Source organism: Falco naumanni, chromosome 10 (genome assembly GCF_017639655.2).
Source record: "Falco naumanni isolate bFalNau1 chromosome 10, bFalNau1.pat, whole genome shotgun sequence".
Taxonomy (NCBI): domain Eukaryota; kingdom Metazoa; phylum Chordata; class Aves; order Falconiformes; family Falconidae; genus Falco; species Falco naumanni.
Window position 1 is genome coordinate 37,564,798 of NC_054063.1, and position 23,397 is coordinate 37,588,194.

The following is a 23,397-nucleotide window of genomic DNA, read 5'->3' on the forward strand; positions in this document are numbered from 1 at the left end:
CTGAGTCACTCAACATGAAGTGTTGCGGAAACAGCACAAAGCAACATGCTCTCTTCCCATCAGTCAATTTGGGACAGGGCAGAATGGGTACAAAAGAGTAACAGCAAATGTTCCGGACATATCTGAAGACAATGGTAAACAAAGTGAGGAAGCCTAGACGTTTAAAAGGTGAAAGAAGAGATTACAAATTAGAGTGTGCAATATATGCAAGCCATATTTTAACTTGTACACTGTTTCCTCAGCCTTCCTACCACTTTCTGAAGGGATAACAAAAAAAGAAATCCTAAAAATACTACCTTCCACTGGAGTAGTAAATAGTATCATCAGATTCCTACCAAACACTTTCAATGTGGTATAACCCACAAGTCACACTGCATGGTAGGCACCTCAAGAACACGCTGATCCACTAGAGAGAGAGACACTTTTCTTAGAGAATAGTAGTTTGCATCAAGATCCCTTATTGACAGACACATTCTAAAAATACTATTTCTTACCTTAACAGAATACATGCTGCATTACAGTGCTGGAAACAAGATTACAAAGAGACAAGATAATATCTAATGCAAAATTGCAGACTGCTAGTCACAGCCCAGGACTTCAGTGGGTCGCTTGATGCTAGTGCTAGAGCCTAACAGACAGTCTCTGTAGAACAACAAAGCTTGGAACAAGTAAGCCCTGGCTTGGTTATAGCACTATTTTTCCCCTGAGCAACAACAGAGTAAATACTCTCATAAAAAGATATCCTTAATCTTGATCAGGCTTGAAGTTTCAAAGCCTGTTTCAAGACTTGTTTCCCCTAATAATTTAAGGAATCTATAAGAAGCAGGCTTACATGTAGGAGTTCCATATGCAAGGGGACTAATGGGGTAATTCTGAGCTAATCTGATAAAGGCAGCTCTGAAGTCCTCATCTATCTAACAGTTCCTCTTGTCCACAAAGTCAATTGAATGGCAAACTTTAGTTGCAGCATTTTGCAGATTCACACCTGGATTTCTACAGAACTTGGCCTTTTGGTTCCTATCCTGGTTTCAGCTGGGACAGAGTTAATTTTCCTCCCAGTAGCTGGTACAATGCTGTGTTTTGGATCTAGTATGAGAATAATGTTGATAATACAGCGATGTTTTAGTTATTGCTAAGTAGTGCTTACTCAAAGTCAAGTACTTTTCAGTTTCCCATGCTCTGGCCAGCAAGCAGGTGCGCAAGCCAGGAGGGAGCAGAGCCAGAACAGTTGACCCAAACTAGCCAAAGAGATATTCCACACCATAGAAGATCCTGTTCTGTATATAAACTGGGGGGAATCGGCCAGGGGCTGTTGATCGTTGCTCAGGGAGTGGCTGGGCATCAGTCAAGTGGTGGTGAACAACTAACTGTATTGTGCATCACTTGGTTTTTCTTCAGTTTTATTCTTCTCTTTTTGTTACCTCCCTTTTCATTACAATTATTATTAGTATTATATTTTACTTCTATTGAAGTGTCTTAACCCAAGGGGTTTGTTTACCTTTTTCCAATTCTCCTCCACATCCCAGCAGGGGGAGGGGGAAGTGAGCAAACAGCTGGGGTTAAACCACAAGTTACACTTCTCTGCAACAAGAATTGTTCTCATGATTTCATACAAGAAGTGTTGTTACCACAAAAACAAGTCCATTATACTTGGACAGCCACATGTTCTATGGTCTCTCAAGCAATTCCAGATGTTTTAGTTGTACAGAAGATGCTGGTATCTACACCTCAGTCTCCTCGGACAGGAAGCAGTGGAAGAGAGCTCTCCTACTTCCTTTCTGTGTTTTCAACAGTTTGTGGCACAAATTTTATATGACAACAGTAACTACCACTACTGCTTAAGTAACCTGCAAGACCTCCTGAATATCATAGGGTTGCTAGAGATGGAAAGCCTGTAGGTTGCCTGGGGAATGCTCAAATATGTCAAGAAAAGAACTGCTTGTTTCATCAGGGTGGACAGAAGGTCAGTGCTGGAGGGAAGGATGCAAGCACCCTCTCTCTAGTTGGTCCAGCAAACAGGGGAAAGTCAACTTGACTCATCCACCCTTCACTGTTCTCATTTTTCAGCACACTATTTCAAGGACTATACATGTTCTCACTCGATTCAGCTGAGCACTCAAACCACAATGATTTATAAACACCTGCTTTGTACTGGGTGTATACATGTTCTTGAGATGCTACTTAGGTTGAACTGCCCACTTAAGGCTACTGCATTTCACACTCCAAACACACGTCCTCATCAGGGTCTGAAACTCTCACCACAACTCTGGACCACCACTTTTAAGACAGCCAAACCAACAGCTACATTGTTTCCAGGAAATCAGGATGAAGAAGGAAGCTATTTCAATCGCACCCCACCACAGGACATAGGCTTAGTGGTTTTGACACAAGAACAGATTTCTCCAGGAGATAGTTCAATGCAGGTTGCTACAAGAGCTCCTGGGCAAGTATTATACAGGAGCCCATCAGCACCAGTAACCTGCATCAACTGGGTAAAACCAGAAATTATTCTCCTCTTCCATTCCCCAGGCACAGAAGAATATGAGCTTTGCTTTCACTCAAGCAAGATGTGCACAACTCAGTTCTGCACTTCATTTCCATTACAGAATGTCTTCCAGTTGCTGGAATGAATTCTGATCACAGCTCTACAGAGGACAAAACTTGAAGTTATTTTTCTTGAAAAGAGTAGGGACTTTTAACATCAAGTGTTGACAGCAGCAGCCATGAAAAAAACCAGCATTTCAGATACATCTCAGAGGTTTTTGAAAGGAAAGCAACAGATATACAGGGGGAGGGGGGAGGGACACAACAGCGGATGATGCACACGACATAGTGGTGAGGGGGGAAGTGTTTAAAATCATTATTTTTCCAGCCCTCTCTGTCTCTGGATGTTAATTATTTCATTCATCAAGTGCAATCTACCACCTTGCATCAAGCTCCATCAACGAGGCTGGGAGAGAAGGGTGGAATGGCAACTTGTGCCAACAGCATACAAGAAACAGGACTACTAAACTGCCTGCTACCAGAGTCCCTGGTGTGAAAGCAGTCAAGGGATCATATGCTAGTGAAGAATTCTCTACTGTGCCAAGGGTATAAAGGTTCCCAGACAGTAGACTATTCTGCACATATTGGAGCTTAGAGACAACCTTCTGTAGAAGTCTAATCCAGAAGCATGCTTTCCTCAGATTTGTGCTATTGCCCTGACCATCTTTTAATGCAAATTAAAATGCTTTTTTCACTACAAGAAGAGCAACAACTAAGGCTGAGTGGTAGACTTTGAAGCAATCAATAAATAGCAATGAACTCCTTGTCTGAATTTGTGTGAGTTATTATTCAAAGCCCTCTAATAACAAAGCCTGCAGGTAAAATTAAGCAATCCAAGTGCAGCAAAGCACTTTGAAGGTCAGGTCACTTGCCGTGATACATTGTTAATACTGACAAAAGCAGATGATCTGGTACTTACAGACATACACTAACCATTGATCTGAAGTAATTCTAGATGGCTAATATTTAAGTACTCTTTCATAGGGAACTATTAAATAATATCCTCTTACTTATCCAATACATGTGTTCAACAGAAGCAGGTAAACTTGTCAAAACAAAGTATGATGTTTGAGCACTCTGACAATACAACTTTGTCCAAGACATAGAAGTATGTGTATCAACATCGTCATCCAAGGTTGTCTAGTGTAATACCAGGTTGTCAGACAGCAAGGAGTCCTCTGCAGGATTCTTTTGAAAATACCAGTGAAAGACAGTGAGCATAGTTATGCCCATTTAACAAGCAGCAAGATGCAGTTACAAAGCAGCCACATGCTGCAAGATCCTCCAGCACATCGGAAGTGTGGTGAAGTCTTGAGTAAACAAAGCATGAGATTGCCATGATGTGCTCTTAAGTTATCTCAGTTTTCCACAATACAAAGCAAACAGTGATGCCATTTAACCTTTCCCTCTACCCTCCAGTCATCCAATAGAAATGGTTCTTGGAAGTTGTTAGAACAGTAAATATTCACGTCTATGAACAATCTTAGTTCTAATTACCTAAACACAGCAGCAACAATTCATTTTGCTACAGAAAATTACAAAACAGGTTTGGAGAGACACCTTCCTCCTAACTTTGCAACAAAAGCAGTCTTATTTTAATCAGGAGCCTCTGTGGCTCATCAGGCCTCTTTGACAGGTTACCTGCCAACCACAGCTTCGAGTTCTTGTCCCTCAGGAGTGTCCCAGCCCTAACACTCACCTCGGTACAAAGAGATTTTGGAGATGTTTGAGAATGCTTTGAACGTAAAGGTTTGGTTCCTTAATAACTGGTAAAGGAATGGAGTCCTTAGGTAATACAAGAGCCATAATCCAATCTGTATATACGTCGACACAGTATTTCACAGTATCGCCATCCAGAGGAAGGGTCAGTCCATAACAAACCACCTCCATAGTCCATTTTACCTAACCAAACAAATCAAAAGTTATTAAAAATAAAAGTTCGCAAGTAAACAGTGCTCAGAGCACATCAGTTCTAACTCAACAAAACAGTAATTACGTGGTGCAGGCAATTCTACCTAACATACACTGCAAGAAAACGCCCAATCATGAATTTGTATGTGACATCATGAACAAATGGCAAATCACTCTTAAATCCTGAATTTCTTTAGTCTAACCTGTAGAGAGAACTCTTCAGAACACACAAGAGCTGACATAATGGAAGACTTTCCAATTCTAGTAAATACTTGTACCATACAAAAACTTTTTTTTCTTAAGTCACATACTGTTGGTTCAAAAATGAAGGTATTAGTGTTTTCACTGCTGAATTTCTTGGGGGGGTGGGGGTGTTTTGTTTGAGGGCTGTTTTGCTTTAGTCTGAACTTCCTGGTACAGTAGCTTAGATAAATACTTACTACTAGGTCATGAAGTACACTGTTGCTATGAACTAGCTGTTTTTAGAAGCCTTATGTAGATTACTAACCTAAAAATATAGCACACTTCATAAAACTTGGGACTCTTAAAGACAGGAAAATAGAAGAGGCTATAAAAAAGAAAAAAAATAATCATTGAGTTGCCACTCTAGCATGAAGGAAACTATGATCTCTAAGGAAATGCACTTACTTCTTTGTCTGTTTTCAGTAAACTCTCATTTCCAACAGATGATGTAATTAAAGCTTGTCCTAGAGGACGCACCACTGCATTTGCCACTTCTCTTCCCACATTTTCAGGATAGCTGTGAAGTACACTGGTATTACCCTGATCATTTTGAATGACAAGGTGCAAGGATCTCCACTCTGAGTACATAGTGCCTCTATGCTACAATGCAAATAACACCTGTGGGGCAAGGAAATAAAAAAAAGACACATAATTAATAGAAATGTCTATAATATGAGTTACCAAAACTGAGGCTATTTGCCATGATATGGAACCTTGTAAATTCAAGATGTACATGTTTGTGTCATACATTTGAAGACCTGGAAGAGATTTCAACACCTGGTTTTCAACCTATATATATATATATAAAATGTGAGCTTGTGGGGGCTTTTTTTTCGGGGTTTTTTGTTTTTTAAAAAGATTACAATAAGTTTTGGTTAGGGACTAGCTGCCCATGTGAGACACTGAAACTTGAGAAGCAACTTCAACTCTCACAACTTCTGTTTGTGCCATCCTTGCAGGAAAATTGCTCTTACTTACATGACATCTTTGGCTAAAGAAAGAACAGTTCTACAAGTATTTTCTTCATATAAGCAATGGCTCTAATTCATACCTTTTTCAGCTCAATAGTATTAAAAATACATACAAGGAAATTTTCAGGAAAACCTTAGTCATCTTTGAAGAAAAAAGAATCTGCCTCTTCTTACACTTGGGAAGTATTTCTCCTACAGCATGCACTACTCAGAACTGGTAGTTGAAAAATTTGATGAATTGATAATGAAGAGTGCACTTTATCTGAAGTAATTTCAGGACTAACTGAGCTGTGGTGGATCACTAACTTAAACCCAGTATTACTTTATAGTTTCATTACAGCAGCACATACTGGTACCAAACCTAAGGCATTACAGTATGCCCCAATGCATTCCAAATCCTTGTAAAGTCAATACACACACAGTCACTCCTTAACCTAAATTTGTCCCAGAGATTCAGGGTAGAAAAGCCAGTAGAAAATTTCACAGGTAGCCCCCCCCCCAGAATTAGACAGGAGAAACAGAGTTCTCCTTTCACCAACAACCTCCACTCAACTGCAATTGTACATTTTTCCTTACTGCAGACTAAGCCAGCTCAGGGAGCCAAGCTGACAGCAAACTAACCAGGTGTTTGCAGTGGCAGGTTTTGGGGTAGGGTTTTTTTGGCATTGTGGTGAAACAACAACCAAGACAGGAGGATTAAAAGCAGCAAAAGTTAAGCTATGCTTCCACAGTCACTCTCAGCCAGCATTTGACAGAATCACAGAATGGTCAGGGAGGGAAGGGATCTTTGGAGATCACCTAGTCCAAACCCCTGCTAAAGCAGGTTCTCCTAGAGCAGGTTGCACAGGATCATGTCCAGGCAGGTTTTGAATGTCTCCAGAGAAGGAAACACCACAGCCTCTCTGGGCAGCCTGTCCCAGCAATTGGTCACCCTGAGTAAAGAAGCCTTTCCTCGTACCCAGATGGAAGTTCCAGTGTTGCAGTTTGCCCAGCAGCATGTCAGGGTATGCCTCTCTTCCCCGATCATGCTGCACCATCACCACACACACAGCTACCTGCTGGACAGAAACAGGTTTGGAAGCTTGGCCAGAGCAAGCAGCCCCAGGCAGCAGGGAGGCATGGTGTGTGACAAAACCAGCAGCTAGTCATAGGACAGCTGTCCAGTCTCACCAGGCAGCACTGGGCAGAAGGAGATCTACCAGGCACTGCTGGTTTTCATCTACACAAAACCTTCGGAAAGCTAAGCCAGCACAAAGGTTTGTCACCCGAGACAGTTTTTAGCTGGATCAAGATTTGATCTAACTCAGGTACAATGAACACGTGTGCCAACACAAAGGAGCAGTGAGGACACATGGCCAGGGGGGTGGCAGGAGCATCTCTTCTGGCAATAGCAGGCTTTTGTACCTACTCACAACAACATTACAACTGCTGCTTAAACAGGTGGTACCAAGGCAGCCTAAGCCATCAGAATTGGGACTACACTCCCTCTTCCCTTCTCTCCCAACAACACCAGCAGTATTATCAGTTATCTGAGCCAGCTGACCATGTGGACAAGAAACCAAGGAAATGAGGGTTGGCACAGAAGAAAAGCAAGAAGTGTACAACAGCCACAGCTTAGATCAGCTCAAGCTGTCACAAATGGCACCCCAAGGACCGTTTGCCAACTACACTTAGCTGGCACATTTTGGAAGACTGTTAGTTACACAGGAATTGTTTTTAATGCCTCCCTTAGACATTCCTCGGCCCAAAACCATACAAGAAGCCAGGCCTGGAAAGCACCTTCTCAGGGACAAACCCCCATTAAACAAGTCCGCCTATTTAGCAGGCTCTGTGAATGTTTATTTACACCCAAAAACCTACATAAAAAGCCCAACGATTCCCTTTGAGGGAGGAGCGAAAACAAGGCAGCAAGATCTTAGTTTTCCATACTGTGTACTTCCTGGTTTGAGGTGGCAATTACATGTGCTCATCTGATAGTAAATTAATCAGAGCAGCCACAGCCTGCAGGAAGTTTAGGCAGTTTCTCTCCTCCAGGGGCAGGGGGTATGTGCCACTGTGGTCAAAACCCTTAGGCTTAGAGAAAAACAACAATTCCAAGACACTAGCTCTTAGGACACAGAGAAGTGACAACAACAACAACAAAAAAACAAACAAGAAAAACAAAATGCACATGACCCACAATCCTTAGTGACGGCTTCAGTCACTGCTTGATTTCATTATATATGTTTCCCTACTGCTATCTTTTCCTTTCATATCCTATACCCATAAGGCCTCTTGAACCTTCCCTTGCTGCCCCACCTCCCTTAGTCTCCAGCTTGTGTTTGGAGGGGAAGGAGGGACAGAAGTGAAATATCATCCCCTTTGCAAGAGTACCCTTTCCTCTCTCAGGCCCACAGCACTGCTTCTACCACAAGAGCAGTGCACCCCTTTCCCCTGCCCCTCCAGCTTTGCTGCTCACCACAAGGGAAGGGTGAAGGCACTCATCCCTCCCATTTATTGCTCAAGTTCAGCACAGAAGCACATAACACCATTTCAGCAGCAGCATTGGTTTAAATAAACTGATTTCAACTGATAAAGCAGCATGTACTTTCCATCACAACACCCCAGTGGAAGAACCAGCAGCTAACAGCTCATGGCAGGAACTTACCCGAGTGCTGATAACGGCAAATGGCCCTTAGACCAGAATAGGGTTTCCAGAAGCATGGAAATGTTACACAGCACAAAGAAATCGTAGGCAGCACCTATGCAGGGTCTTTCTTGTCTAGAAGACAAGAGTCAGAGAGGATGAGGATCCCCAAATTCTTCTGGATTTTGGAAAACCCTCATTGCACTAGGGCAAGGCAATGGGAGGATACAACCACCTGCCTTCATGCAGCTCCCTGCTATGCTGAAGCAAAGCTTTTTTGGGTGACCCTTCCACACTTCCAAGAAGAGCAGCACTTGTAACAGATACAGGATAGATATAATATGCCATGTTTAAGAGAGGTTTAGCAGCAGCAGGGTAACCAAAGCCTCTGATACCACATGCACTCAGCCTGCTGCCTGATCTTCATACATAAACATAATGATCAAATCTGCATCTTGTTAATCGTCAACACTTCCTTTGGTCTTACCATAAAAGAAATAATCTATTGGTTTTATCAATATACAATGAATACTGACAAACAATTGCTTCAGATGTAAAATCCTTTTGAGGTGGGATTTCCTAGGGTATTGTTTTATTCATCCCCTACATTTAGCAAGCACTAAGTTTTTGTTTGCAAGGACTAGAAGTTACTTGTCATTTAAGACTCCCCTTCAACTGCCATTCGAATTTGAAAGCACTGCCATCTGTTAGGATTGGGGCATAGCTAAACCCATCTACTATGAAGCTTCTCATAACTGGACATAAGTTTAAAAAAGTCTGGTAACTCTCTCCACACAACTGTATCTGTTCAGTACTCTCAACAGATTCAACATACTGACAGTCCTGTAACTTGCTTTAGACAAAAGGCACCTAATGCTTCGACTTGCTCCCTCAGAGGAGGCTGTATTTATCACAAATAACTTAAACAGCAAATTAAAAAAATAAAATGCGACTGTCACACTGCACAAACAGCATACCCCGATTTTATTTATTTTTGCAATGCTTCTGCATTTCAGCTTCAAAAAAGCACTGTTACTGGCCCAAATAACATATCCTAAGTTTCACACAGCTGACTAATATTCATATTTCACATAAACACATCTTATTGAGGTTCAAATCACTAAGAACTCTCAGAATGACAAGCAACCTAATTAAGAGGAAGGGTGGGAAGAAGAATAAATAAAACCCTTAAGTTTACCAAGCAGTTTTACACACTCTCAAGTTGCAAAGGTGTCAACCTATGTTTACGTTCCTGGAGGCTGCACTAAATAAAACATCCCCAGATTCTCACAGACAGACAGATCTGGAAAGAAATTGTCAGCATTAACACTGGCAGAACAATGGAGAAATTAAGTCAAAATATTTATCATCTACTATGAAACTGAGCAAAATTCCAATATTCATTAGCATGGTAAATAATTTGAGTTTCAATATATTCCCTCAGGATCCATTTCAGCTTAGGAATTATAGTAGCTATCACCATATAAACCTGAAAATGGATGTTTCAGCATTTAAGACCAAAGATCCTCTGTTCATAAACACTGTAGAAGTTAGTGAGCTTGGAAGAACTTACGAAGGAGCCCATAAAACTAAAAAATAGAAATATTTAAAGTTCTATTTCCAGTCCCCATAGACTTAATATGAACAGCTACAACCAAAGTATTTTGACTCCTGGATAAGTTAAACAGTGGGAATTACCTAACAGACCCACATTCTGCAGTTACTTTGAAGGAACATGCAGGAGCTGAGAGCCTAAAGAAAAGGTGGGTTTTTTGGAGTGTGTGCAGGGGAGAGGTCAGAGATCTAATACTGGTGTACGAAGCAGTTCTTCAGAAAGTGTGTGCTGAGCAAGGAAAGTATTGGGGGCAAATGTGACCTTGTAGCCCTTTGTGCTCAGCAGCTGCATACATAAAACAAAATATGCACATACAATGCAAAAGCATCTCAAGCACAAAGACAAATTGTCCCAAAAATGGATGCTACTTGGGTTTTATCAGAATGAAAAAAAGCAGAGGCAACTGTTGTTAATAGAGTAGATGCAAAGACCATCAGTAGAGAGACGCCCAAGGAAGGCTGAAGACCTAAGAGAGCCTAAACTAGAGAAGCATCAACATTAAGGGTCTATACCATAAGAGTTCTGGGATATTAGATATACTTCACAAGTATTTCACAGAAAACAAGTGATCCCTCTCTCTAATACAACCCCTACTACACCGACAGTACTGACATCTGCTTGCTAGAGGCAATAATTAATGCCAGAAAGCCACCTTGCCACAACTTGTCTTCCCTGGATCACATACCAAAGAGGTTTATGAGCAATTTTTCAAGCCACCTGAGGCCTATGGACATCCTGACCTTGGACAACTGCCACATGTCCACTTGTCCCACCTTGCTGCTGCTCCTCTGCCCTTAAAGTTTATCCTGGAGCAAGTGACTGATTTTGCCAGGACTAACTTGACCCCTCTCATACTAAGCCCACCAGAACTAAAGCTCAGACTCCTCCAGGCAGGTAACCTTTGGAGTCCATCTAAAGGGTACGTTCTGTCCTAGGCACACACCATGTGTAAAGGACAACAGAGCAAATAGCAGGCAAAGATATAAAAAAAAAAGCAAGAGCCAAACAAAAGATGCATCCAAGTAAAACACTAGAAGAAAGTTGGTATTTTAAGTCAGTATTTTGTTAAATAACAAACAGATGCATGTCAGGATTACTAGTAAATAAGGAAAAAAAAAGTGTAAAGTCAAGGCAGGAAGAGATAAGGCACAACAAAAACAGGAACTCATGTCATCCTTTCCCAGGCCATTCAGCCAGTGCTACTGTGTAGATGAGAGGGGAATCACAGCTCTGCTTGCCCCGGGAAGATGAACGTCTGATTTTATCACCCAACTGTACCAGAAGTTAATGCATGAATCTGACACAGGGAAGGCTGGCTCTCAAACCACTTAAACGTGCCACTTAAGCCACAAGGCTTGGGTGTCACTGTCCCCAGAACTCCCAATTCACTGACTTCTGAGACCCCATCACCGTTCTGGTCTCTGGGAATGCTGCTGCACACCACCCTTCCCAAAGAAGGAAGCAGGGCACCTGCCACAGAGAAGGTGGCTGCCTAAAAGTTGGAAACTGTCGTATCTGAAGATTAACAGAGCAATAAGAAACAAAATTGGCTGTTGTTTTTGCAGTATTTTGGCTATTACTCTGCTTTCAAGTTCATTACTCAGATTTTAGCACTACTTTCCTTCTATCATCTTCTTCTTTAAAAGCATGATTGAGAAAATTACCTTCCAGGCAGGTCATCTGAGAATTTAAGGAGTTTTCACATCCTTCACTTGTGCTAAAAACCACATAAGGAACTCCACTGCAAAACAGTGTGTTTGCAAAACAATGTGTTTCCTTGACCTAGAGTTATTCCCACTTCTACTCAATGGCTTATTTCACACTTGCACTTCTTCCTCAGTCCGGTTCCTTGTGCAACTCTACAAGCTGCACAGCCAGGAAGGGATCCCCTGAAGATGAAAGCCCCCTTAGCCCGGCGACCAAGCCTCACTGTGCTTTTGCTGCTGTTCACCAGCTCCCAAAAGAAATGTGATCTACTGCCCACAGGCCCTGAAGATCAAATGTCATTAAAAATAAACAAGGGAAAGCAGAATCATAGCAAAGCCCAGGAAATCTGCAGCCAGGCACCACCGAATTATTTGTAAAAAAGTCCACAAGCAAACAGTGACAAAAACTTTTTCCTCCCTCACGACCACACTCCCGCTCGCAGTACCCTGGCACCCGGGGACGCAGCTCCTGGGCCGCGGGCGACACCTCACGCTCCTCTCGGAGACCCGGAACGCGGCCCAAATTCTTCCCCCGGGGCCGGACAGAGGGCACAGGCCGCGGAGGACCGCGGACCGGTGCGACAGGCCCCTCGAGGCCCGCTCCCACCCACCCTACGGCGGCTCCGCGGCACGGGCCGGGCCCCCGCCAGCTGCCCGAGGCGACCGCGGAAACCCCGGCGGGCGACCGCGCCCCGCGCCTGCTCCGGCCCCGTCGCGCCCGCAGGCCCGGCCCCGCGGCGGGCAGTGCTGAGGTCAGTCAGCGCGGCGGAGGCTCACGGGCGGCGCCACGCCGCCACAGGCCCCGCCGGCGGCAGGAGTGGCCCGGGCCGGGCCGGGCCGGGCGCGGGCCGCGCCGCGGCGGGAGGGCCCTGGCCGCCTTACCTGCGCCGAGGGGCCCGGCGGGCATGTCGGGGCAGGGCCGGCCGCTCCGCCCTCAGGCCGCTGGCTCCATGGTGCCCGCGGCAGCCGAGACGACACAGAGGAGACGCCGCTCCGCGCTGCCCCGCTCCGCTCGGCCCCACTCCGCGCGGCCACTTCCGGCAGCGCCACAAAGCGCACAGCAGCCGGCCGGGCCCCTCGGCGCGATGCGCATGCGCGCACCCACCCTGGAACATAACGCCCCACCCTGGTACTCGACCCCTCCGCCAGCAGCGCCGAATAAGTCACGGGATAAGACTCTACGCATGCGCATGCCGCCGGCGGTCGCGTCTGGCGCCGGCGTCCTGCCCTTTCTCTTAAAGGGGCCGCGCGCGCCCGCCCGCGCTGTCCAGGCCCGCCCGCGGGCCGCCGCCCCCGGCGTCCGGGTTGCCCCGCGGCTCCCCGCCGCCCCCAGTCCCGGGTAGGCCTTTGCCTGCCCCCTCTCTTCTCTCAGCACTTCTCCCGCCGCTCATCCCGCACCCCCGGGGTTCGGCCCGGCCTCACGGGCTGCTTCACGGGGCCGGGTCTCCGCGCCCCTGCCGCAACGCTGCCCGCGTAGCGAGTGCAGACCATGCCCTTGCCCTGCAGCGAGGCCTCTGTTCTACGGCCCTCTGCACGGGAAGCTGCTGATGGCGAGGGGCAAGATGTTTACAGTAAAGATTTGCTCGGTGCTCTAAATCTGATCTGCCCCAAGGGGAGAGGGGGGCCCTTACAGGACACAACCATGAATCTCTGGTGCCCAATAAAAAAACCAAACAAACAAAATAAAATTAAAAAAAAACCACAAAACAAACAAACAAAAAACCCCAAACCAAAATGCTCTGGAGAGATGAGGCTGCGGTGGCAGTACGTGCAGCAAGGACTGAGAAGGCTGTGTGGAAAGGGAGTTCAGTGCACAAGCAGAGAGGCTCAGAGCCGGCAAACACACCTGCGGAGACATGATGCAACTAAAGCCGCGCAGAGCTGGCTCATGGATCCACTGTCCCCCAAACCACAGTTTGCTTGCTGAGCCCATCTGCCTCTCGGCCCCTTGCCTGCTGTATCAGGGGTGCAAACGCTCCTTCTGGCCTCCTACATTAAGCTTGACAGCAGCAGAGGAAAAGAACTTGGGGGTTATCTGCAGCAGCCTGTGGTGAGCCACCTTTCTGCTCTTTTCCTTGTGGTTTTCAAAACCACTGAGAATGGCCTCGGGGCTGCCTGCTACCTGTGCACTGCTTCCCCAGATCAGTGCAGTTTGCGCTGCTTGTCTTCTCTGTATCTTAGCACAGTGTTCACACACCTTACCATTGTCATGTTAGCTGTATTCATGTGTAAAGAAAGTTAAGATCATTGTCCCTTCCTTCCCTGTCCATACAGGGCTCCCTCTCCAAAGCCAAGCCAAAGCGTGCTTGGAGATCAGTGCTCCTGGAGCATGCTGGAAGATCGCCATCCCCAGTGCCCACATTGATCTGATGGGATACTGCTGAGCATTGAGGGGCTGGTGACCCACCCAACCACAGACCTTAAGGGCACTGGCCTGCCCAGGCTGTGTATGCCATGTGGGGAGCTCCGTTTTCAGGCCCATGCCGGGCTGCCCACCAGGCTGTGCGCAGCCCCTGGCCACAGGATGGGCTTTGCCAGCCGATGGTACTGGAGAAGCTTGCATGCAGCTCCTACACAGCACGTGGCGATGATGCCACCAGCCTGTCCTTGTCTTTATCTTGAAGCAAATTCATCAAACAGCATGTTGCCTAACTGCAGAAATTACGGAGTTGTTTACTTTGAGGAAAACCCTTTAAGACCTTAAAGACCACAATGACAGGGCCATAAGGCTGTCTCTGCTATCCTCTTTTTCCCTCTGATATTCCCTCCAGTAAAGGATATTGTAACTGATTCCTCACAGAACTGGAATGCCTTTCTTCCAGGGGCTACATGACCACCTGCACCAGGGCAGCAAGCACAGGCCTGAGGTGGGTAGCAGAGGATGACAGCCATGCAGGCTACAGGATGGTGGGTTCCGTCGTGGCAGCTACATGACCTGCTATAGAGATATTTATATATACAAACCTATCTTTACAGAGCTGTGCAAATATGTAAAATACGTTATAAAGACACAGATGCACTTTTATATAGTTTATTTGCATAACATAAATATATAAAAAAGTGTATCCATGAGAAGATTGTGTAATAAGAGGTGAACTCAAAGTTTAGCTGCAAACAGAAAAATGAAATAAGAAAAGGCAAGCTCAGGGACCACAGTTTGCAGGTCTGTGGGGCAGTCCTGACCCCACGGGGTGCAGACAACCTGCACATGTCCAGGGCTTGGGGCCAGGCCTGTGGGCTGACCGAGAAGCACCCTCTGGCCATGCAAAGGAGAGACCAAGCCTGTGCCTGGCGAGGAGGCTCCCACACATGGCTCCAAGCCACTGTTACTGGGGCAGCCTTTGGTGTTTATGCTGTGCAAAACACCAGCATGCCACCCACAGAACTGGAAAGCCAGAACTAAAGGCCCAATGCCCAGGAGCACATGTGTGGGGACAATAACCTCAAAGGGATTCCAGGGAAAAACTGTGTGCTGGGGACAAAATTGGGTGGGCCAGGGGATTACAAACAGAAAACTGGGGTGGTATCAGGTAAGCTTTCCCTTTTCCCACATCTGTCGGTTTAGCTTAAAACTGCTTGTAATCACCACTTTGTAGCAGCAGTTTGCACTAGCCTTGTTTTCTTACCCTTTGGCCAACGAGGATCTTACAGTGGGCTTTCAAAACACAAGCCTGGCTGTCCAGGTAGAAGACAGCAGCACTCAGCAAACAGTCTTCATCCATATTTTGAACAACAGTTCTCAAAGAAAGGACATCATCAGAGAAAGGCCATTGGCATTCAAAGAACAAAAAAAAAAGGTTTGTTTTAAATTTAAGATTTTTTTGAAAGCTAGAGAATGTCATCCACCCACTAATTGGTGCTATTAACTCTGGTCTAATAGTTACATTCTCCAAGAAGCCCCATTGTGGTTTAAATTGTATGCAGCAGTAACTGGGATGGGATATTAATTAAACTCAACTGAGAATGGGGAAGTAAAAATGCAGTTCTCAACTCTCTCTGAAAACCTCCTTTCAAAATTCAAGGCTCACTTTCAAATCTGAGATGGTTTCATCTGGAGTCGCTGGTTTCTCCCTGCCCAGTCACTCGGTACTGAGAGCTGCAGGCAGGTGGGCATCACCCCTTGCACCCCTCCCCAGCGGTCTCATGCTTCCCCCCCAGCAGCACAGCTGGGGCACCCCGAGTGCTAGCTCCCATCGCCCCTGTGCAGCAGGCAGTGAGCAAGCTGCAGGGGGGCTGAGCCCAGCCAGGAAGAGGGAACTGGGCTCAGCCCTGGCCTCTCTGCTCTCCAGACAGGCACTCTGCTCTGTCTCCTGGGACCCAGATGGACTCCTGCCCTCCCTTGCTGGGGAGCCTCCAGTCTCCCTGCCTTGCCAGTGAAGCACTTTCCCATCTATAAAATCATCGTGACTCATCACTATTTTACCATTATTTTTTTTCCTACTTCTATCAATTACATTCTTTGGTATAGCTTCCATACATTTGCCTGATAGAGACACTAGACTCAATGGCTCGTAGTTCCCCAAGTCCTTTTTAAAAAGTGGAATTGCATTTGCCACATCCCATTCCTCTCATATCAAGGGCATTTTGTTTTATGGTTACATAAGCAGGCAGGCGACTAATTTCTTGTTTAGTCTACAACACAGGAGCAAGTATGATCTAGTGCTAGCAATTTCTTCCTATGAGCAATTTGTCTTAAGATTTTTTCTACTTACTTCAGTTTTAAACAGATTTGTCTGGCTGATTCATTCCTCATAAAGAAAAACCTCAGCCAGGGAATAGCCTGAAACTATTCTGTAGTAAACAGCAATGCAAAGGCTTTGGCTGGCTTCTGAAAACCTTTCAAATTTTCTCTTGGTATGAACCTCCATGCACTTAGTGAAGAGACAGAGATGGAGGTTGCTTTGACCTTGGACCTCACAGAGAAGCTTGTCATCGCACCTGTGTCCAGCTGCTCTCTTCAGGGTCTGCCTCTCCCCCTCCCCCTGCCCACTCCTGGTGCCCAGCTGGGCAGAAAGCCTGGGAGCACCATCCCACCCTGCACGCCCAGAAAGCAACCGCTGCCCACAGCTGCCTGCTTCAGAGTCAGCCCGGAACCCTGTGAGGAACTACTGCCCAGCTTGATAAGACACTGAATTTGTCATGCAGGTGTCCTGTAGACAGGCAAGTGTTGTGCTGCAGCTGAACAGCACACTGATGTCTGAGCTTCAGGAGCTCATATATAAGCTAGAGCTCAGTTTTGTAAACATTTCATCAGTTCCTTATTACACTGCACTGTGTGTTTTCTTACCGGCTGTCTTCCATCATTCATGTTTTAATTCACTAATTATTTTCCACACGTTGAGCATATTTCCGGTCCAAAGCTCCAGCCAAAACTACTCAGTCTCTAGGACCATGCCTTCAGTTAATTCTATATCCATATTACATCAGTTCACCATATATCATAATGTAGTCATGTAATATATAATTAATATATCATAAATAACATACCTATAATCATGACCATTCATTTATGTACATATACATATAAATGTATAGCTTTAATCTGAGTATTTTGGCTACTTCCTCAGCCTGCTCTTCTGTGTTGAGAGAATACCCCAGGTGTCTTGTGAAGATTTTCTTACATCTTTTATTATCATCCTAGTGTTGTTGTCCCACTTAGAGCTTTTTCAGAAAAAATGTGAAAACATGCTGCCCATCGGTTACATTCTCACATTTCCCATTACTTCCACTGCACACCTCTAACATACACTTTCAGTCATGCTTAGCATTCATTGCTATAGTTTCGATTAATACCTCCTAGGAAGTGAAGCACTTGTAATACTAAAAAGTAAATACTAAACAAGTAAATATTTATTGAAGAAAAGGCATGGATTTATAAAAGAAAAAATAATTTGATGTGGTCTGTTTTCTAAGCTGGAAGATACAGAGCTACCCCTACTTGCACACAGAAAGCAGCACTCCCAGTTGCTGGGTTTTGTGCTGAATATGAGCAGAAGAGCCCTTCAGGTTCAGTGGAGCTTCTGAGCAGGTACATGGTCCTTTCACACCTGGTCAGTGCCCCTCAACCATGAACCATCTAGCTTACGCAAGGTGGCTTTGTGCCTTGAGAAAACAGAGCGGCTGGCCTCAGTGTTGCCCTTTTTTGCACAGCAAGCAGTGCTGCCCCACTCAGACTTCTCAGTAAATGGTCAGTGCCACAGATGTGTAGCGTGATGTGTGAGGTGTTTTCCAACATGCCTGTGCAGTAAGCAGAGCGCTCCTTTCCATTCCTCCACTTCCCTGAAGGCCCCAGAAGACACAAGGGAATCGTTGGCTCCAGTACAAAGAAACGAGGTTTGCGCAGAGCAGCTTGGCAACCCTGAGCAACCTCGGAGCATCACATTCCAGTGCTGTGTCTTACAGAGAAGGAGCAGCCTTTTGCAGGAGTTCTTTGAGCAGCCGGTTTGAACCAACGGCTCATTTTGCGGCCAGCACACCATGCAGTGAGCTTGCCAGGCTCGAACAGGCCACTGCTTTGGAAACACATGCCCTTACATCAGGCTCTTGCACAACTTGCCTCTCAGATTTCCCATTCCCCGTGTATCTCTGGCTTGCAGTGTAGCACCCTTTTTCATTTCCCATTGGTGACTGGAGATGAGCAGTTATGACTTCTGTAGCCTGGGAAGATGCTTGAAGAGCACAGCCAGCAGGAGAGGCCATCACAGCATGCACGGCAGTGGGCTGCCTCTGCAGGAGAGCTGGATCCAGCTGCTGCTGGGACAGCTCTGCCCTCTGGATCCAGGCAGCTTTGCTCTCCTCATAAAACTGGAAAGGCATGGGAAATCACACCAGCCCAGCAGATCTGGATGAACCCGATGAGGCACATGCATGTATAGATGGCATAGTTATGTTCGTAGCCCACTGTTCCCCTGGCTACTCTAACAGAAAACAGAGGTGCCTGCCAAGGGCCAGCCCCAGGCTGTTCACTGCTGTCCCTCCCTTGTGTCTGATGGAAATGCACCATCCATCACCCAGGACAGGCCCCAATGATTCAAATGAGTAGGAAAAATAATGGAATAGGCTCCCTTTACCTTGCACTGCAGCTGCATATGCTGCATGCTTCTTTTTGTGCTGTCACTAAAGCTATCAGAGGGAGAAATGTTAAGTTTTGAACTACTTGCAGAATCAGACTGCTCACAGCAGCTTTTTAGTTCAATTAGATGCTTTGAGGGGGAGTCTGTTTTGCCAAAGCTGGTGGCTCTGGCAGATACCCTCTGTGGAGACAGCTGAATGCAAATATGCAGAGAAGATGCTCTAACGTCTTTGACTGCAAAAAAAAGCAGTAGCATTTGGGGAAATCTGATTTGGATTAGGCAGAAAAGAGGTTGACAGGGACAGTCTGAATTCTAGCTGTTGTTTTCCAAATACAACTTTCCTCTGAATGCAAACACTCCAAGTATTTAGTGCACTTAATGTGCATATTTCACAAGCGGTGGATGAGGGTTAAGTTGGCTTAAGACAGTTTTATCACTTTGTAGTGAACAATTATTTTTTCTAGAAAGCTTGAAAAGTAATTAAATTAAAATACAATGCAATTTCAAGACTGCCTTAGTATTTTGAACTACAGCCCTGGGTGGGTAGAGTAGCTGTTTCACTGCTACTGATCTCCAAGATCAGCTTGTGTACACTGTAGATTTTGGCAAGAAAGAACATTCAGCCAAAGATTTGTGAAGGGTTTAGGCTGACATGAGAAGGTTTGCAGTTATACCCTGCTTGTTCCGAAATAAACAACGACCCGTGTTCTCCTGGTGTGAAGTCAGGTGGCCCACCCAGGACTCATTTGAGAGCTGCCTCATCAGCCCCCCCCCTAGCACCCAGTTGGTGCCTTAGGCCAAAGCCACACTGTGCCAGGGCACAGGGCACTCACACTGATATGAAACTGAACGACTGCAAAAGCATTGGGGAGCCCCAAGGCTGACTGCCTTACAGTCAGAGAGCCCTCTGCTTCCCAGCCCTCACTTATGCCCACAATACGGTTATTACTACATTGGATCCTCAATGCAACAGCATACAGTTCTGTAAGTAATTTTTAGCAGTTCTTTTTATTAGTGTCTTCTCTGAGAAAAACAGGAAGTAACACTGTCTTCTGTGAGGACTGTGGGGGAAAAAAAAGACACAGGTCAGCTAAAAACACGTGGAAGGAGGTGGTGTTAGCCTAGCTAGGGCAAATGCTGCTGCTTTCTGCAGGTCCTGGACTGCTATGCCGCAGCACATGTACAGATGAAATAAGCCGTATTGACAGCAGCCAGCACAGCATGGGGACCAGCCACACCAGAGAGCCTAAAACCAACATCCTAGGCTGGAGGACTGTTGCAATGATTGTACAGTCTTGTGGCAGGAAATTCCACTCTTTCCACCTCTGTTCAACAGCCAATCTAGTTTACATAATACCTACAAATTTAAGGAGTGCTACTGACTGTTTCATATAGTGCCTGCACAGGTCCACACTTACCCCTCTTCCTTCCCCTCTTGCTCTTGGCAGCCCAAGCAAACACAAAGGTATCATGAAAAGCTTGGGCCTGTGTGAGAAGAGGGGCAGACACCACTAGGCATGCTATTTCTTAAATGCTTTTATATAAAAAAGTATTGATATGAAACAAAAGGAAAAAAGACAAAAATTAATTGCTCAGGATAAGGTTGGTGGGCTATAATTTATTGTATTAATTAATGTATTGAAGGAGTCTGCCCAAGAGACAAGCTTCTTAACAGCCAAGGTCCCATCAGATGCCATGACAAAAGACAGCTGGAGACAGGCACCCCTACACCACAGCCCAGGGAGGGAGGGCCCAGGGCCAAGCTGCAGCGGGGCTCCCAGGGGCAGCAGTCCCCCCAGGGAGGTTGGTCAGGGCCACTCAAGCCTCTGTTGCTGGTGCACTGAGGCCCATCACAGGACTGTCTTAGCCAACACATTTAGGAGCTGGCTGGTTCCCAGTGAGCACTTACTGCACACTTCTCACATCTTGAGAGGGATCTGAAAGAAAATCACTGTCTTCGTAGGTGAGGTACAGCGGGTACAGCCAGTGCTGACTGCCTGAACTGCTCTGGGATTTGTTGGAGGGCCCCTGGGCTCCCCAGGAGGGAGCTGCACGAGGGGAATCCGCCAGTTCTGGGTGTGTGGAGCAGGGAGTGTGTATCAGACTTCAGGTACTCCCACATGGGTTTGGGAGGTACTGCCAGGGCCCTCCATGCACTAATAGGCCCTAATGGTCCTGACCAGCCTCACATGAGCTTCTACCCACACACACCCTGCTCAGGAGTCTCATCTAACGAGGCTCAGGGGGTCTCTAGTCCCTGCCTGAGCTATGTTATAGGAGAACCATTCTGTAGCTTTGATTCAGCTATGTGTGGCCCAAGCTGATCCTGAGCTGTGGACTGATTTTCCAGCTTGATTGTGTACCCACCTTGTCCCCATGGACCTGCCCAGCAATCACTAGGCTGCAGCTGATGCTGGTTATTTATCACCAGACCTGACTCCAACCTGCAGATTGACTTGGACCTACATTATCACCACAAACGTGCCTCGTGATCTGGACTCTTGACTGAACTTAGCCGTCACTTTTGGATCTGCTCTGCTCAGCTTGCTTGGGTATGATGGGATGGTGCTCTGGCTGGCAAGGCCTCTGCCCTGGCCAGCTGCCCCATCCCTCAGGGACCAGCCAGCCCTCTCTGTTCTCTGGCAGGTACACACTCATCTTGGATCCTGTTTTCTTGTTGACAGTTTCTTAAAAGAAAGGGAAGGTGTCCAAGTTGAACTAGTAAACTTATGGAAGAAATGGTCACCACAGCCCCTGGAATTTCAGTATATAGCCCTGGCAAAGCCAGGCAACAGCGCACTGTAAGTGAACAGGTACGTTGGGAGGGCTGTATCCAATCTGTTGGCAAAATGGAGCACTGCTTGCCTCCAGACTTGAGTGAGCATGTAACATTGCCTAACTCTGTGGTGCTGAACCTAATCTGACTCTCAGGAAGACTTGACATTTAATACTGTGACCTACAATGAAGTGGACCACTGGGGTGGGTTGCTCAGATCTGCAGGGTGGTCTCTGAAGACCTGAGACTCAGGCAAGAATGGGGTTCACTCTAGCACCAGGAGCCTGAGAAACAAATGTGCTCCACCTTGCTACCAACACCGGGGAAGCATTATGTGGCTAACAAGGCCAAAGAGCTGGGCTTGTCTGCCTGTTTACAGGGGTGTTATTTACCTAAAATGCCTCCCTGTGTGTTCCCTGTGCTGCCCTCGCTGGGTCTTGGTGGCAGGAAGTCGGACTGCAGCTACTTGCAACTGCATGAGTTGGAGGTTTCCCAGTTAAGGTGGATTCTTCTGATACCACCTCAAAGAGGGCGACTGCTGGCAAATGAGAAGGCCCTGGACCGATGTAAAGCTAGCTGGACATCAGACAAATTGCGCAGATGTAACAGGTAAGTGGGAAAAGGTGATAGAAGTAGCAACTGGTGCTGAAGTAAGTGGCAGGATTTCACAGGCAATTCAGGGGAGTGATGTGGGGAAGGGCTGGGGCTCAGAGATAAGAAGGAGGGGGGAGCACTGGGCACTCAACGGCGCTGCACAGGGCTGGGATGACCGCAGTGGCAGTATGGCCCAGTGCTGCTCTCTTCTACTGGGAATGCATTCGGGAATGGTTTACCTACATACCATCGCAGCTCTGCTCCCCCTCCTCTGCTGTCTAGTAACGGACTTTTAATTGCTAACGGACCGAGTTAGAAGCAGTATACAGGACCACTGGGTGGCACCAGAAACCAGAATATGCATTTAGTTTGGGCAATACCTTGGTTTTAGATGTTTTGGGCAGGGCCCTACCGAGGTAAGGTGAGAGGCACTGGGGATGTCACGCTATCCTGGGAACCACGTATTTGAATTTGGAGAAGCTGCCTGAGGAGGGGGCGAAGGCGGCAGGGGGCAGAGGATGGCGCACGCCCCCCGCCGTGGCGCAGAGCTCGCTGCCCGTTCGGGATAGCCACCCTCGTGGAGAGCGCGGCTGGGGCTCAGGCAGCAGGTCCCGGGACAGGGTACCCTGGTGCTGTGACCCCGGGGAGGGCTCCGCCAACGTTCACTTCTGCACGCTGCCAGAACCTCCTGGGGGAAAGGAACAAGCAAATTTGCTTGGTCTACCAATTTAATCTTACCTCCGACCAGCACAAGAAGTGCTTCGGGGTGGCTCCGAGGGTTGCTGAAGGCACGCTCCCTCAGCTTGCAGTCGGCCTGTCTCTGGCCTTGACGAGCCCCGGGTCGCCGCGCGGCGCTGCTGCCCGACCGCGCTAGCAGAGCCGGCTGGGGAGCTCCTCTCGCTCAGAGCTTTCACGGGACTGCTGAGAGAGCGAGGAGGCGGGGCGGAGCCGGGCCCGGCCGGGGAGCGGCGGTGCGTGCGGCGCGGCCGGGCCCAGCCCTTCGGGAGGAAGGCGATGCGCCGAGACCTGCCCCAAGATGGCGCTCGCCGCCCGGCCGCCATCTTGTTTGTAGTCCCAGCCCCCGAATGGGCGCCGCGCATGTGCGGGCTCCGCAGCGCAGCGCGCAGGCGCAGAGCGCCCCACATGCCGCGGCAGCCGGAGCTGCTGAGGTACCTGTCGCCCAGGTGAGCCCCGCTGCCGCCCGCGGGCCTGGCCCCGGCTCCGGACACCCCCGGAGCCGCCCCTGCGCGTCTTCCGCGGCTACTGGGCGTCGCCGTTGAGGCGCTCGGCGGCAGGTGCCGCACGGCGGCTCCGCGGGAGCCGTTGCGGCGGGCGGGC

At 47.3% G+C, this 23,397-nt stretch overlaps 1 protein-coding gene and 1 long non-coding RNA gene across 4 annotated transcripts in view; both read right to left on the minus strand.

The window, feature by feature from the left end:
- The window catches only part of RALGAPB (Ral GTPase activating protein non-catalytic subunit beta), a 65,573-nt gene extending 52,907 nt beyond the window's left edge, over positions 1-12,666 (minus strand). For all 3 annotated transcript variants that reach the window (XM_040607968.1, XM_040607967.1, XM_040607966.1), the window contains exons 1-3: positions 12,499-12,666; positions 5,104-5,316; positions 4,244-4,446 (exon numbers count right to left, since the gene is read on the minus strand). In XM_040607968.1, the coding sequence (XP_040463902.1) occupies positions 4,244-4,446; positions 5,104-5,286 (386 nt within the window). In that variant the 5' untranslated portion in view covers positions 5,287-5,316; positions 12,499-12,666. The remainder of the gene's footprint in view (positions 1-4,243; positions 4,447-5,103; positions 5,317-12,498) is intronic.
- Positions 12,667-19,678: 7,012 nt separating this feature from the next.
- Positions 19,679-23,038, minus strand: LOC121095040. The gene is made up of 2 exons (XR_005829996.1): positions 22,798-23,038; positions 19,679-19,750 (listed from the first exon to the last, which is right to left on the minus strand). It is a non-coding gene; the product is annotated as an uncharacterized LOC121095040 (long non-coding RNA).
- Between the last annotated feature and the right edge of the window lie 359 nt (positions 23,039-23,397).